At 36.4% G+C, this 14,604-nt stretch overlaps 1 protein-coding gene across 7 annotated transcripts in view; it reads right to left on the bottom strand.

The window, feature by feature from the left end:
• Positions 1-14,604, bottom strand: part of PHF3 (PHD finger protein 3) — a 49,854-nt gene that overhangs the window by 24,768 nt on the left and 10,482 nt on the right. For 3 of the 7 annotated variants that reach the window (XM_062489764.1, XM_062489761.1, XM_062489760.1), the window contains exons 2-3: positions 6,060-6,221; positions 2,924-4,736 (exon numbers count right to left, since the gene is read on the bottom strand). In XM_062489764.1, coding sequence (XP_062345748.1) covers positions 2,924-4,736; positions 6,060-6,201 — 1,955 coding nt within the window. In that variant the 5' untranslated portion in view covers positions 6,202-6,221. Of the gene's footprint in view, positions 1-2,923; positions 4,737-6,059; positions 6,222-6,337; positions 6,721-6,780; positions 7,133-8,325; positions 8,614-10,413; positions 10,434-14,604 lie in introns of those variants that run through there. The other 4 variants (XM_062489763.1, XM_062489765.1, XM_062489766.1 and 1 more) reach the window with 4 other exon arrangements.

Below are 14,604 nucleotides of genomic sequence, written 5' to 3'. Positions count from 1 at the left end.
CATCCTTCTACTGTTCTAGCAGGCACAATAATTACTCCGGGTCTGTGTAAGCATTGCCCTTTGGGAATTCTGCACACAAAGAAACCTGATGCCATGATTTCAACACATTACATTACATTTACCTTCAACCTGAATTAATTATCCAACCTTGGTATTACAATATCAACAAGTTTGTGGCTTTACATTTATTACAGGGAATACATAAAGGTTCAACTGACTACTACTCTAAATCCTGAATTTTAAATATGTTACTTTAATATGACATCCTGAAAAGCTCTTGGCAAATTATTTCCCATTTTGGGGCTGCAACTTCAGTTTAACATCTTTTCCTACAAGCAATTTGCACCACAGCACTGATTAAAAATTTCCAAAATTGAAATAACCATAGAGCAAGGTATAAACACAAATGCTGTATAAACACAAATGCTGTTTCAAATCTTACCTCTACCTTTGACATTTCTTGAACATATAGTAATTTGACAGCATTTGTGTCTTACACTCTCATTTTCTCTTATACAATGAACAGAGAAAAAAGGGTAAGAGTGACCAGCTAGGGGGTTGTAAAAGGGAAACAAAAATTCCTTGAAAAGTAGTCCAAACAGCAAATTAAAATCCCCTTTTCATTACAGTAAATGTTGATAGTTTTGCTGGGTTTCCAAGAGGCAGAATTGAAATTTATCATCCTACACTTCTTCTCTTTTGCACTGTACTAGAAGTGTTTTCTTTTTCTTGCACTGATTAAATTAGGACAAAATGCCAAGGCACTAGAGATACGAGTTTTGCTTCCTCTTGTATCTTCATGATACCAAGTGAATGTACAAAGTTTAAGTTATTTGTGGCATAAAACTACAAAGTAAAGTAATCTGAACAAATTAAAATTTATTACGTAGACTACTAATGACAAAAAGTCACACAGTGACAGTACTAAATTTTCTGTTATTAAGCATGAAGCTCAATACTGCAAGCTTCCTTATTCAACTACTGTATCTCCATCACAATCTATATACAAAAATTCTGTGTTCATCTTTCTAAAAAAATCTTTCTACATTTAGCAAATCTCATTACCTTCTCCTGAAAGAGCTGGCTGTATCAACAGTTTTGCAATGCAGACATAAAAAATAACAACAATTCCAACACAAAAATCCTAAACCACTGAAGAATGACATCACAAAACTGATGATACCTGTAATTACCATCTGTGACAACTCACGGGCTGTCTCAATCCAACCTCAGCTGGTGATTCATACACTATATTATTCTTCTGGCAGCAGTAAGAACTGGCAATGTAAAACTGGGTATTTTAAACTTAATCCTATGTCACTGTGTATCCCTGTATCTTCTGTAATGCTACTTTGACTCAATAAACTAAAAATAAGTAGATTTAACTGAGTCACTGCCACATCTTCCCACACCGCTTAGATCCATTTAGTAATAAAAACCAAGACTTTCTGAACTCTAACAAGACATTGAAAAAACAAAACCCACAGAATGCTTAAACAGCAGCAAAAATGGAAAAAATATACCACTTCAAGTCAAAGCTGCATATTTAGCAGCTATCAAGTTGTTTAAATTCCAAACACCACATCTTGCTTTAAAAATATCTACAGAAACATTTTTGTACCCAGAAAGCAGACTTGAGGGATGTAAACAATTCACTGAAATACAGGCTACTCACACAGTTCTATTGTCATGGTAATGCCTAGGATGACAAAAACTAAGGAAATGCAACCTACTTAATATTCAACACTCTTACAAGGACACAAATGATAATCTTAAAATTATTTTTTTTTAAATAGAAAAATGAACTAAATTTGAGCACCCCTTCAATAGGGTAATCCTCAGCACCCAGGCAGAGCAAACATCCTAATAATTATTTTACTGGCCACAATGATGCAGTTACCATTGCTGTACAGGAAATGAATTTTCATGTATTTGTTTTTCAAATATGATACAATGAGCCAGTATAGCTCAGAAAGGCTTCTTAAATACAAACAAATGCCAAAAAAACCCTCAGGTGCCAAAGGTAATTGCTCCATGGATCTGATGCATAGCCTTCTAAAGCACAGTCACTAACACTTACTATTAAAACTTTCTCTCACATAAGCTAGTCACAAACATCTTCAATTTGACAGGTAGAACAGCAACAAAAAATACTTCAATATATTAAAACACAGTAAGTGTAATAAAGGAATCCTTATTCTCGGACTGATAAATCATTAGTGAAACCAAATGGTCTTTTTCAACTCACTCACTGTGTAGAACAAGTTTTGCCAAAGAGGAATATTAACAACTTCAGATGCAACCTCATTATTAAGTTAAATGCAAATTCAGATATGGCCACTCAAAAATTTTTTTATGTTTTTTCATGTTCTTCTTTCTCTCCTTCCCGCCAACTACTTATTTACTGTTACATGAAACCTCACTGGAATGATTACACAAAGTGAAAAAAAAAAGTCTGTATCTCTACTACTAGAATTGGACCTGTACCAGATGAACATCACATGTAAACAATTATTTGATTTTTTTTTTTTGGTTGACAGTGATCCTTCCACTCAAGAAGTCTCTGGAAAGAAGGAAATTACAATCTGGAACACAGATATCTAATTTCTTTCCTAAGAAAAAAAGTCAAGTTAAAAGTGCATAAATAAATAGCATTGAAGAATTACAGTCATCAAAATATGTACTCATATAATAAAACATTTCTATTCAAACTTCTGGGCCAAATTAGTTTCTAATGCTCAGTTCAAATGACCAAAAAAAAAGTTATGAGTGCAAAGGAAATCAACTGTATGACATACAGAATTGTATTGAAAGACTATGATTTTGTTTTGGCATGAGCAGCATGAAATATTTCATGGAAAGAAAAAAATTACTTTCCAAGACCAGTAATAAATTCCTAAGACACACTGCCACACACACACACCTGTTGCCATGTGGCTTTTTGCAGAAGCCACACTGCTTGCTGGGCACCCAAATATGTTTGCTTTCACTAGAAGATGTATGTTCCAAGCCTTCCCTTTTAACAGTTGAAATGTTATCTGGAATGAACAAGGGGGGTTCATCAAGTGAAAGACTTCTGCTACTTCTTCTCTGGCGAGGTTGGAGATTCTTATCATTTCTTTTTGACTTGTTTTTTTCTTTATCATCCTCCTTCAGATGTTCTACAACAGAGGGATCTTTAGTCTCTGCCTCTTCCTTTGTGGAGCTATTTGCTTTTTGCCCAGTTGCAAGCTGGTGTTTGCTGGCTTGCTTCTGACCAGGATGCGAAACATGGCCTGACAATGAATGCACAGAATGGTGGGTATCTTTAGAACAGCTTTGATGAGTAGGAGATTTCTCACTTGCTTTTTGAACTGATGACTTCTGGGCTTGCCCAGAAGCCTGGACTCGGGGTATTTTCTTCAGCTTTGTGTTGGTCTGTTTTTTTACAGTCACCCCTGAAACGCTACTCTTTGCTTTCAAACCCAGATCAGATTGTTTCTTCCTAATTTTAACTGGGTTACTTGGATGCTGATGGCTCTCTTGCTCATCCACATTTCGCTTCAGACTTGCTGAAGAGGGACTGTGAAGGCCTGAAACAGCAACACCCGCTCTCGTTCTTGACCGTGCAGTTTCTTGCTGCGCTGTACCTGATTTCTGCTGAGTACCTGCAGTCAGATTTTGTTTATTCTGTACCACAGATTTACTGTGTCGGGGCCTAATGTTCTTTTCACATTTTGTTGAAATACCAATTTGTTTCTCATCATCCTGTAATTTTGATGCCTCTGGGCCTTCTACCTTAGTACTGCTGATCTGTTGCTGTACATTTTGGCTTGATTGGTCAACAACAGTGCTTTCTAAAATGCTATTTCCTGGGTCAGCAGAAGTAAACTCTCTGCTTTTCAAGTCTTTATTATCACAGTCTGTACTGTCCAATACTTTCTCAGATGAAGTTTCCGTTTTCTCCATTCCGTTGTCATCACCTCCAGCTTCTGTTACACATTCCTTTAGTGACAATGTATTTTCATTAAGAACTCCCACATTGTGGGAACCTGAACTGCAGTCAACCTCCTCTTTCACAGAGCTAGACAAATTTGAAAAGGTCTCACAAATTTCTTCTGTATTCATGCAAGCACTAGATGAATCATTATCTTTTCCAGTTACTTCAGTTTGATTGTGTTCTTCCTTCTTCTCTGATTCCTCTGCTTTATTATCAGTCTTTTCTTCTGAAGAATTTTCCAAGTCCATTGAATCAATCACATCACTGGTTTCATTTTTAACTGGAACCATTTCAGTATCTGTAGATACTGAACAAACTGACTCAGCACTCCCAGAGTCAGTCTTCACTGTAACATCTACTATTTCCTTTGTTTCATCAGGAGGAGAACTGGATTCTGTTAAATTAGCACAACTTAACTCCTGGGATGTTTCTTCAACTTTTGCCTGCTCAGGGGTTTCAGATTTTATTTCTTTCACATCTTCAGGACCAGGCAGACATTTTGTATTACTTTGGGATGCTGTTACTGCTGCTGCTGTTCCCTCCACCTGCCCCGATCGTCTTGTACTACGCCTAACCTCCCTAGGCTGCTCTGTTTTCAAGCGTGCAGCAACATCTGACTCTTTAACTGGACTTCTCTCTTGTTTCTGTCCATTTTTTGGAGCAGATCCACTTTTTACTGATGATTTCTTGGTGTTAAGAGGAGGAGCAACATTCGAACGCTTGGCTAGTGTGCTCTGCCGCAGACTCCGTACTTGTTCTGGGAAGGGAAAAAGAAAATCTCTTAGCTATTCTCCTTCCTTCTTTTTGCAAATACAAGACTTGCCTAGAATAGAAGTGACTTACCCCAGTGTAGCTTAGTGGATACAAAGAGAACCTAAAACTTAGTTGTTTACTAAACTTAAAAACTCCTCCAAACTGAAACCACTTGCATTTCAATTTTACACTGACATAATTTGGATGTAAAATCCCATTATTCTAAAGGCTATGAAATTTCTATGTAGTACATACAAAACACAAGTGATGATAGAAAGGTAATCAAGACTAACCCTACTTTTCTACCTCTCAGCCTTTTCTACCTCAAACAAAAATTGCACAAGCTCAGGGAAAAGGTGCCTGCAGCCAAAAAACACTGGGACTGAGTTACTGTTCTGTTTGTGGGTAATTTCATAGCTGTTGTTGTTCTAGTTTGTCTTGTTAGATATACTAGTAAAGAACTGTTATTCCTATCTCCATATCTTTGCCTGAGAGCTCCCTTAATTTCAAAATCATAATAATCTGTTGGAAAGAAGGATCACATTTTTCAGTTCAAAGGGAGGCTTCTGCTTTCCTTAGCAAACACCTGTCTTTCAAACTAGGACAACAGTCTACAAATCTGAGATCCAGTCACATCCTCACCTGATGACAGCTTTAATATTTTCTGAACAAGTAACTCCAGTGCCTTTCTAAACAGCATAATCACCAGCTTTGTACCACAGGCTCTTATTTAAATTCTGATGTCCATATTAAGTAATTTTATCTTTTTACCTCAACCTGCTCTATAGGGGAAAAAAGCAGAGCAGTAAATAAGTTCAACAAGTTAGAAAACCAGCAATATAATAAATTAGCTAACACAATCTAAATATTTTAATAAAATATTAAGTCCCTTAAGATACTTTGATTAAAAACTTTCCAACTGTAATACTATAACCTAATTTAAAATAAAAGAGAATAAGCATATAAAACTAGAATCAAAACTTCAATTGGAAACAGAGACATGCTAACCTAATATTCCAATGCTATTTTGCAACTCCATCATGCTTTCATTGGTGAAGAACCACGTTATTAATCTTATGTAGGTAAAAGGATCAAAGTCTTAAAAATGAGTGTAATCACCATAAGCCATCAGGAAGACGCTAAATGTTTATTAAAGAGGAATTCTAACTGACTCATACCCTATGGATGCCAGCTTCTAGCTACACTGTATGAAAAAGGAAGTTTCTGTATCAGAATTCACACAACCAAGTTAAAATTATAAATGTTGGGAGTGGGATTTTACAGATTTTATTTACTTCAAATGTGCAAACACATAATCTATGATCACCTTGTGCCATTAAACGTGGTGATTTCCTCGGTGATGTGACTGATGCTTCTTCAGCATGGCTTCTCAAACTCCTACTAGGTAAAGCAAGCTCATCTTCATCAATGGTGTCATTACCACTCTCTTTAACTCCTTCTTCATCCATAGTATCATCAATACCAATAACTGGAAAAAACAAACAAACAAGAAAGAGCCTAAAACTTAAAATTATCAAAAAGTGTTGCAGCTATAATGCTGAGCAAGACAGGGGAAGAGACATTAAAAATAAATAAATTTGCCACCTAAAATCAAACAAAAGAGGAAAAAAAATGAAGACATAAAAGACAGAAAATTCCCATGTGAGGCAGTTTCACTGTAGAAGAAGCTATCACCAAAGCTTAAAACTTCTGTAGACAGTCCTCATAGATTTTGTGGATTCACATTTTTATTGGGGTTTTTTGCCACAGGAAGGTCCCCAGTCTTAGAGGATCAGCTGCCCCTCACTGTCCCTTCCCACCTAAGAAAAAGTGAAGAAAGGTAAACAGCAGAAAGAGCTGATCCAGAAGTGCAGAATGCAAAAATCACAGTTTTCTCACAGGATACTATTTATAAACTCTCAGCCCCACTCATATCACATATCTGCATCTGTAATGCCTTTTTGGAAGAGCTTTAAGTGCAGCAAGTACTTAACCTCCCAGGCAAGACAGGGAACATTGTCTTTGGTGAACTCCTATCCTCTGCTAACCTGAGAAAGATCCCAGAGGTTGCTCCTGTGAGGAAATTTCCTAAGAGCCAGTCAGGTCACTACAACAGCCATTCTCCTCACTTGCTCTAAGTTTGGTTTTGCAATGGTAGCCTCTCCTATTTAAAGATCTTATGTGTGATAATGAATTCTGGTCCCCATGGGATGCAAAATTTATGACATCAAGCCAAACACCCAAGTGACTTTACAAAACATGTGTGAAGATCTAACAAATATAACAGAGATTCCGAACAATCAAGTATACCTGTTTTTCACTACTAAGACACCAACCTCGAAGCATTTTTAAGATAAACTCATGACACATACAAGATATCTAAAAAATTTCTAAAAATTGTTTACTTAAAAATTATATAAATTAACACATTGATCACAAAAGTTAAAAAAGCAAGGAGTTAAATTAAAAATTGTTAGAATTTTTAGACGAGCTCAGAAAATTTGTCAACTCCTGGTCCTTCTCAAGTCTGATATTATTGCAACTTAAAAAAAACCCAATGCTCTTGTGAAGGCACTACAATAAACATACTTTTAAAATAACAAAAATTGGAAGCTGTAAAACACTGCTGAACCCAAAGACTGATAATAACCAAGTCTATCAATCTACAATCACCTGCCATAAAGAATAAAAAGATAAAGTAACCAAGCAAAATTTAGAAGTTCGAATATTAGAAATTTTTCTATTGGCCTCTTAAGGAAGGCTGATCATGGCACCAGGCAATCAGCATTCTGAACCTCTGTAATCAGATGGCTGTTAGGAGCTGAAAGCTAGGAGTTTCTTAAGATAACAACTTATGGTCATTCATTTTCTTTTAACCATAATTTTTAGTTACTGCATTGTACACATCAGTTACAAGGAAAAGTGTTTGTGGAATTACTGCCCGCTTCCACTCTCCAATCCACAGAGCCACCTTTACATCTGTGTGTGTTTACAAACATACAGATATCACACACAAGGTGCATGAGGCTGATAAAGTTGGTCTTACTCCACTCAAGTGTTCCCTAATCACTTTCCTGCTATAAGCTACATACTGGACACACTGACAAAAAACTTACATTGTAACTGCCCTATTAGACATTATTTTCCCAGTAAGTATCTAATACTGGCCATTGTCTAAGATGGAAACCTGAATGAGATGGACCCTCACCCTAACTCCTGCTGCCCATTCTCATGTTCTCAAAGATTACATCCTCCCAGCAGCTCTGCGCTTTGGTACTCAGGTTTGCATAGTGTTCCTGCAAAACACAACACTGGCTTTTGAGAACAGACTGTGATAAAAGAGACTATTTTAACATCCACTTCTGTTCCCTTCTGTGTGGAACTAAGCAACTGAAGACAACATGAAAAATAAATACTAGGACAGCTTCTGAAACAACTCTGGAGCATATTAAAGGGCTGACATTAGTCTTGGGCTTTACAATGTTCTTGCTCAAGGAATTTATACGCCCTCCTTTATTAAACAAAGCAGACACATTCAGTCCATTATTGACAGACAGTCTGAAATATTAGAATTGAAGTATTTTCATACTTACAAGACTCTGTGCTGTAGCATTAATTTTACAGAGGAATTGAAGCACAGAATCTTGCTAATCTCAAACGATCTGAGCTACAACTCAGCTAGCAAAGACAGTCTCATGAGGCCCCTGATGACAGACAGACCCTGCTGGGAAGAGAAAAAGTGACAGAGAACAGCAACAGATACAAAGAAGACTAGGAAAGTAAATTATGAAGGAGAAATGGAGGTAAAGAAACCACCCCAGTGAAGTTAAATCAACAAAAGTAAAATCAGAAAGAACAAAAAGTAGAGATGATCTTACTAACAAATATTTAACGATTATCCTAGCAGTAAGCATAGAAATTAGAAAATTAAAATAGGAAAAATAAAAAGGAATAACTAAAGCAAAAACTTATATGAATAGGAAGAGCTGCACACCACTGTGCAACTGAACAGATTACAAATAAGGAAAGTAAAAGTCACATTCAACATATTTATACTGGAAAAGGCACTGCTGACCTTTACCTTATGATTTTGAGTTTCTCCATTACTTTTAAGGTATGCAAATTTTCAAACTGCTGGGCTGTACTGCTGACTCACTTTTATATATGTTATACCATAATAGAACAACATACAGTAAAAAGAGTCTACTTGCAAATTTAAAGCAATGTTTTCCCTATGCTAAAACAAAAGCATGACCATTTTTTTAAATCTTTAGCAAGGTAAAACTGAAGAAAACAAGCCTTACTTTCTGGTGAAAGAGGAGGTAAGGAGAAGAAAACACCCCTAAATACATCCTCAAAAACTATGATGTTTATAAAAATCTTTTTTATAAACATAAGGCCTGCCTCAATTATTTTCAGCCACAACTAAGATAGAAATATTCCGTTTTTTGACACACTGACCAAGGGAAATATCAAGTGTAGAAATAAATTTATTTTCTGTAGATGTTAGCCCTGGATTTCTTTTGCCTAGATAACGAAACCAAACAGAATATCATTGTTGTTCCTGCTTTTGCACTGCTGTAAAATGCTATGTCCAGCTGAATCACACTGATGGCAGGAATGTGTAAATCCACAGTAGATTTAAGCATCACAGATTATATGGAAATGGTTGAACATTTAAAAATTTCTGTCATATGGGAATAACAACAAAGATGTAACACTATGTTTCAATGAACAGTTACAGTCTAAAGCAGTAACTAACACATCTAGGTAAGCCTTCAGAAAAGCTAATAAACTCCAGTGATGCAACAAAACATAGTGATATCTTATAAGTCTCAAGATCATAAATGAGGATGGTATACTCTCTACGAAAAATCTTTTTCCTATTGACAGTTGTGATGCATATGTTCAAGATTAAAAATACCTTCTGTTAAAAGAAAATACATTTCCAAAAGAAATGATGTGACTGATGACATAACTTACACAAGGAAACATCAAACTCTGTTTTACAAAAGTTTGCCAGAACCCGTTGAACTGAGAATTTGCCTGCAAGTACCTTGGGCTGACTGCCCAGTGCAAGAAAATAATCACAGTAAGTAACATGAAATAGTAACTAAACATTTGCTCCCCTCCTCCATTAATGTCTGTGTTATAAAGAGGTATTTTTACAGTCTTTAGAATAAAGACATATGAAAATCAACTAGGATTAATAAATTTAATACAGCATGTATCTTGACAGAGGACTGCACACCGAGTGCATTAAAAAGACGGAGCTATATTACAAGCCTGCTGAATTGTGGCTCTTTAGTGACACAAGCCTGCTACATTGTAAATAAGGAGCAGAAAAACACAAATTTCAACAAGAAAGTAAAAACACAGCACCAAACCAAGCACTTTAATGTGAATTAATTAATTTTATTAAGAAGGGAGTCCTCGTGTATTTACAAATCAGAGAGCTAATCTAAATTGCTTTGCAAATCTTAGTACAGATCCAACCTCTCTCCACCCATGAAACCAATCCAAAGGCATAAGTAACTAAATATTTCAGAAAGACCTAAACTGGGGAATACAGGTAGTTTGCCATCTACAAACAGGAAGAGGCAATAAATAAATAAACATTCTTTCTTAAGGTTGTCAATAGCAATACAGTAAATTTAAATTTTATACAGAAAAGTTACTACCTTGGTCATAAAACACTGTGTAGCTGTTCATATGGACAGCTTGGAAGAAGAGACGAATAATTAGATAAGAAAATTCAGATAAATAACTGTAGACCAAATTTTGGAACCTCAAAGTTACATTCAAAATTACTTCAAATATAAGAGGAAAAGAACATGCACATTTGGCTTTAGTGAAAAGAGCCTGAAATGCTTAACACAGCCAGACATCACACCAGCCAACAAAGAGTATCTGCAGTCAGAAAAGTTGGTTTGGCTTCAAAGATTCAGTAGGTGATCATGATTTTAGCACAGGTAATGCTGCTTTTAACAATACCAATGAAAACACAGGCTGAAACTAGAAAAAGCAGACTGAACTTAAGGGAAACACTTCCCCAGCAACAATCCAGAGGGACAGGGGAAAAAAGGGCAATCAAAAAGATGTCCCTACCACATTTTGTATATTCTTACAGCATCAATCTTCTTCATCATTTATGGTAAGTACCTGATTTGATAAACATACCCATAAACTAAATTAGTTAAAAACTAGATTTTAATATGAAATCTTGAAATGTCTCCAGATCATATGCAATTAAAATTCCATTCTCTGTATTGTAACAAATCAAACTACTCCAGTAAATGACATCCTGAAAATCTACACAGTTTGTGACAGCTAAGAATTACCAATTTAGTATGAATGCTAAGTTATTTTGCTCACTGGCATGCAATCTGTATGACCTGCTATGCTCACAGGTGGGTAAGCTCCAGCATGTCTTCCAGCAAGAACTGAACAAAACAGAAAACCTCTCAATAGGGTACCATTCGAAGTTGAAGTAAGCGTGTTGCTCTTAAAAGAGCTGTCATATTCTAAGCTTCAGAGCTTCCACTTCTTATCAATTAATTGCCTAAGGTGAAAAAAACCAACACAACCCCAAAAGCATGCTTCCGCACCCACTCACACCCACTCAAACATTTAAGATGGCCAAGAGTTGTTCTACACAATATTATTTTCTACACTGGTCATGCACAGATTTTAAGACAGTCAAACTGATGAAAAGAAGCAGAGAGGCATCTGAAACATCATTTGAGTCACTTCTGATTGCTTCAAGAATTTAGATTTCATTTATTTCTCAAAAGTTTCATTTTGTCAAATTCTGTCCTTTAACTGGCAAGGGAAACAGTTTTATCAATTTCTACTATCAGCACCATGTCTTTCTGCTTGTAGCTACTTCAGGACAGGAAGAGGCCTCCATAACTGCTAAGCTCCTATGAGCTGCAGTGGATAAAATGTGGATAGCTTGTACCTTGATTCACAGAGGTAACAGAACTTCTTAACTGTGCTGTAAGACCAGCATTCTCCTCAGTCTAGCTCCATGAACCAGCAACCTAACTGCATCTTTATGGTTCAGCAGTCACTCTTCACAAACACATTCTAAAAGGATTTCAGCATAATTTGACCTCTACCCTACTGCTGAAAGCCATAACTAGGATCACCCACAAAGAATCTTGTTCTCTTCTCTAAATATGTAATTATTCAATCAAAGCTAAAAAGATAACACCACTCTAACCCCATTCTGTTACTCAGCAGCAATTGGAGAGCAAGCTCAGCAAGTTTGGTCAGCTCTGTCTTTGGTCTTTGCTGGTCTTTGACCAATAGTGTCATCTAACCAAAGAAACTATCTAAATCCAGCACAATCTGGATTCAGGCCCAGAGATAAACATGAAACTGCTTTACTGGTACTGATATAGTTCTGCCTATCAATAGATAGGCAACAAACATCCATTGCCATTCTATTTGTCATACCAGCACTGCTGACTGAGATGCTCGGTACAAGAAAGGCATGGACCTGGTGAAGTGAGTCCAGAGGAGGCCACAAAAATGACTGGAGGGTTGGAGCACCTGCCCTTTGAAGAAAGGCTGGGAGAGATGGGGTTGTTTAGCGTGGAGAATAGGGGTACACCTCATTGCAGCCTTTGAATACTTAAAAGGAGCTTTATAAGAAAAATGTGAACAGACACTTCAGTAATGGCCTGTAGCGACAGGACAAGGGTAATGGCTTAAACTAAAAGAGGGTAGCTTCAGACTGGATATAAGGAAGAACTTTTTTATTATGAAGGTGGTAAAACACTGGAAGAGGTTGCCCACAGAGGCAGTAGATGACCCATCCCTGGAAACCTTCAAGGTCAGATTGAACTGATCTAGTTGAACATGTCCATTGTGGAAGGGCCGGACTAAATGACCTTCAGAGGTCCCTTGCAAACCACATCATTCTATGTTTCTATGCTACTATTCTCCCTCAGAGCTGTAGTTACAATTCAACTTACAAAACATGTCTTTTCTAGATAGATGTCTCTATGTGTTTCTTACAGGCATGCACTTGAACTGTCTAATCAACTGCTACCAGTATCCATCACACAGTCAGGTAACAGGTAACTCACAGTAAAAAAAGCTTAGTATCAACAAAAAACTTAGTTCTTGATGAATGATGCGCAATATAAACCCTAAAGCAGAACAAAACATGTTGATGAGTAACAACTTTGAATCAGGCCAGTAAAAACTCCCAACAAAAATTGATGTCCATGGAGAGGTAAGAAAAACAGCAGGAAGCAAATTCATACTCCAAACCAAGTTAAGAGCAAGAGAGAAGGGGGTTCTGAAAACAAAAATACATGATCTCTGGAAAAAAGCAGAGAAAATGTCACAATCTTGAGAAACTAGGCATGTGTGTAAGAAGTAGGCCTGAATCAAGCCCTTCTCATACACTCATGCTCACATTAAGAAATTTCACACTTACATGGTTGGATTGAAGGCATATAAAGACAGTATCTTTTTTGTGCATAGGTTTTCTACTCCTGAGCTCAGCTCAAATCTGCTTTCAAAGAAGCATTAGTGAGCCATGCCTTCTGCTCCTCCATTTTATCTAGCAGACCTGATTACCATTTCAGCTACGCCACCTGTCCTCAGTTTAACTATTATTACCTTTACCTCTTCAGCTTGCTCACAGCAATCAAATAAGCTGTAGTATGAAATCTGCACCACTTTAAAAGTTCTACAGAACAAAATACATTCCAGTTATTCAAGAAGCATCAAATATGATGAATCTGTCCTTTGCTGGTCCTGTGAATTAATTTCCACGAGCATTTTGCTCCCTTTCTTAAAGTGTTTCATAGTCTAGGCATGGGTTATGCAAAACACAGAATATAATAAAGCAAGTTTTGACATGAGAGTTATGCTTTTTTACTTTTTAGAGAAATTGAAGCTGATGTACATAGATGAGCTTCCACCTGAACTGGGAAAAATAGCTTTTGCATGGCTTAATTTGTATGAAGGGTACTACCATCTTGAATAACCACATTCTCACCAGGAGACTACAACAGCAGTTGTACTCATGTTGTTAGATCACCAACATGTCAGACAAATAAAAAAAAATCAACATTTTTCAAGTAAAAAAGCAAATAAACTGTACTTCAAACTGATACTCATTATTCTTACGTAAAAAATTGTAAGCACATACTGCACTCCTACCATGTCAGAATAAGGACAGTTCTTATCAAGACCTACAAAGAACAAGCAACAAGAAGAACATCTGATGTTCTTTTGGACACCTACATTAACTCCAAATAACACATTTTAATTTCTTTACTGAAAAGTGGCTCTATTGGTGCTTTCAGATTTAAAAACAAAACATTAAATTAATAAACTCAGCATAAATCAAATCAGCTTTGAATCCCTTAGTCTTCTGACAGCCTGAAATAGCAGTCCCCAAGTAAACGCATTAGCTCACTTATTTTTAATGACCTTAAAATAAATAGTGAATATTAAAGTAATAATAGTATTAATTATTGCACTACTGATCACTTTCAGGAGAAATACATGCCAGAAAGCACCTGAAAGTTTTCCCATACCTTCCAAAACATCCAGCCATATGCTATGAATTAATTCAAAAATTTTAAATGAAGTACAGGTTTACTGAAGGATGCACAGGATGCAAAATAACAAAAGAATTTGCCAGTGAGGTGGAATTTGGTTTAGTTGTGTATATTATTTGGTCATATGCATATTAAGAGGGATATGATTTTTGTCTGGCAGGTTACAAACAAAAAAGTGTAAGAACACAGACTACTGTGTGAGTAAACAAAAGCATTAAGGATGGCCTCAAAAATGTTCTTCTGAAGTAGGAAAAAAACTGCCAAATATCTTGTTTTGGCTTAATA

Source organism: Cinclus cinclus, chromosome 3 (genome assembly GCF_963662255.1).
Source record: "Cinclus cinclus chromosome 3, bCinCin1.1, whole genome shotgun sequence".
NCBI classification, from domain to species: domain Eukaryota; kingdom Metazoa; phylum Chordata; class Aves; order Passeriformes; family Cinclidae; genus Cinclus; species Cinclus cinclus.
The sequence above is the reverse complement of the archived record's forward strand: the minus strand, read 5'-3'. Positions and strand labels throughout refer to the sequence as shown.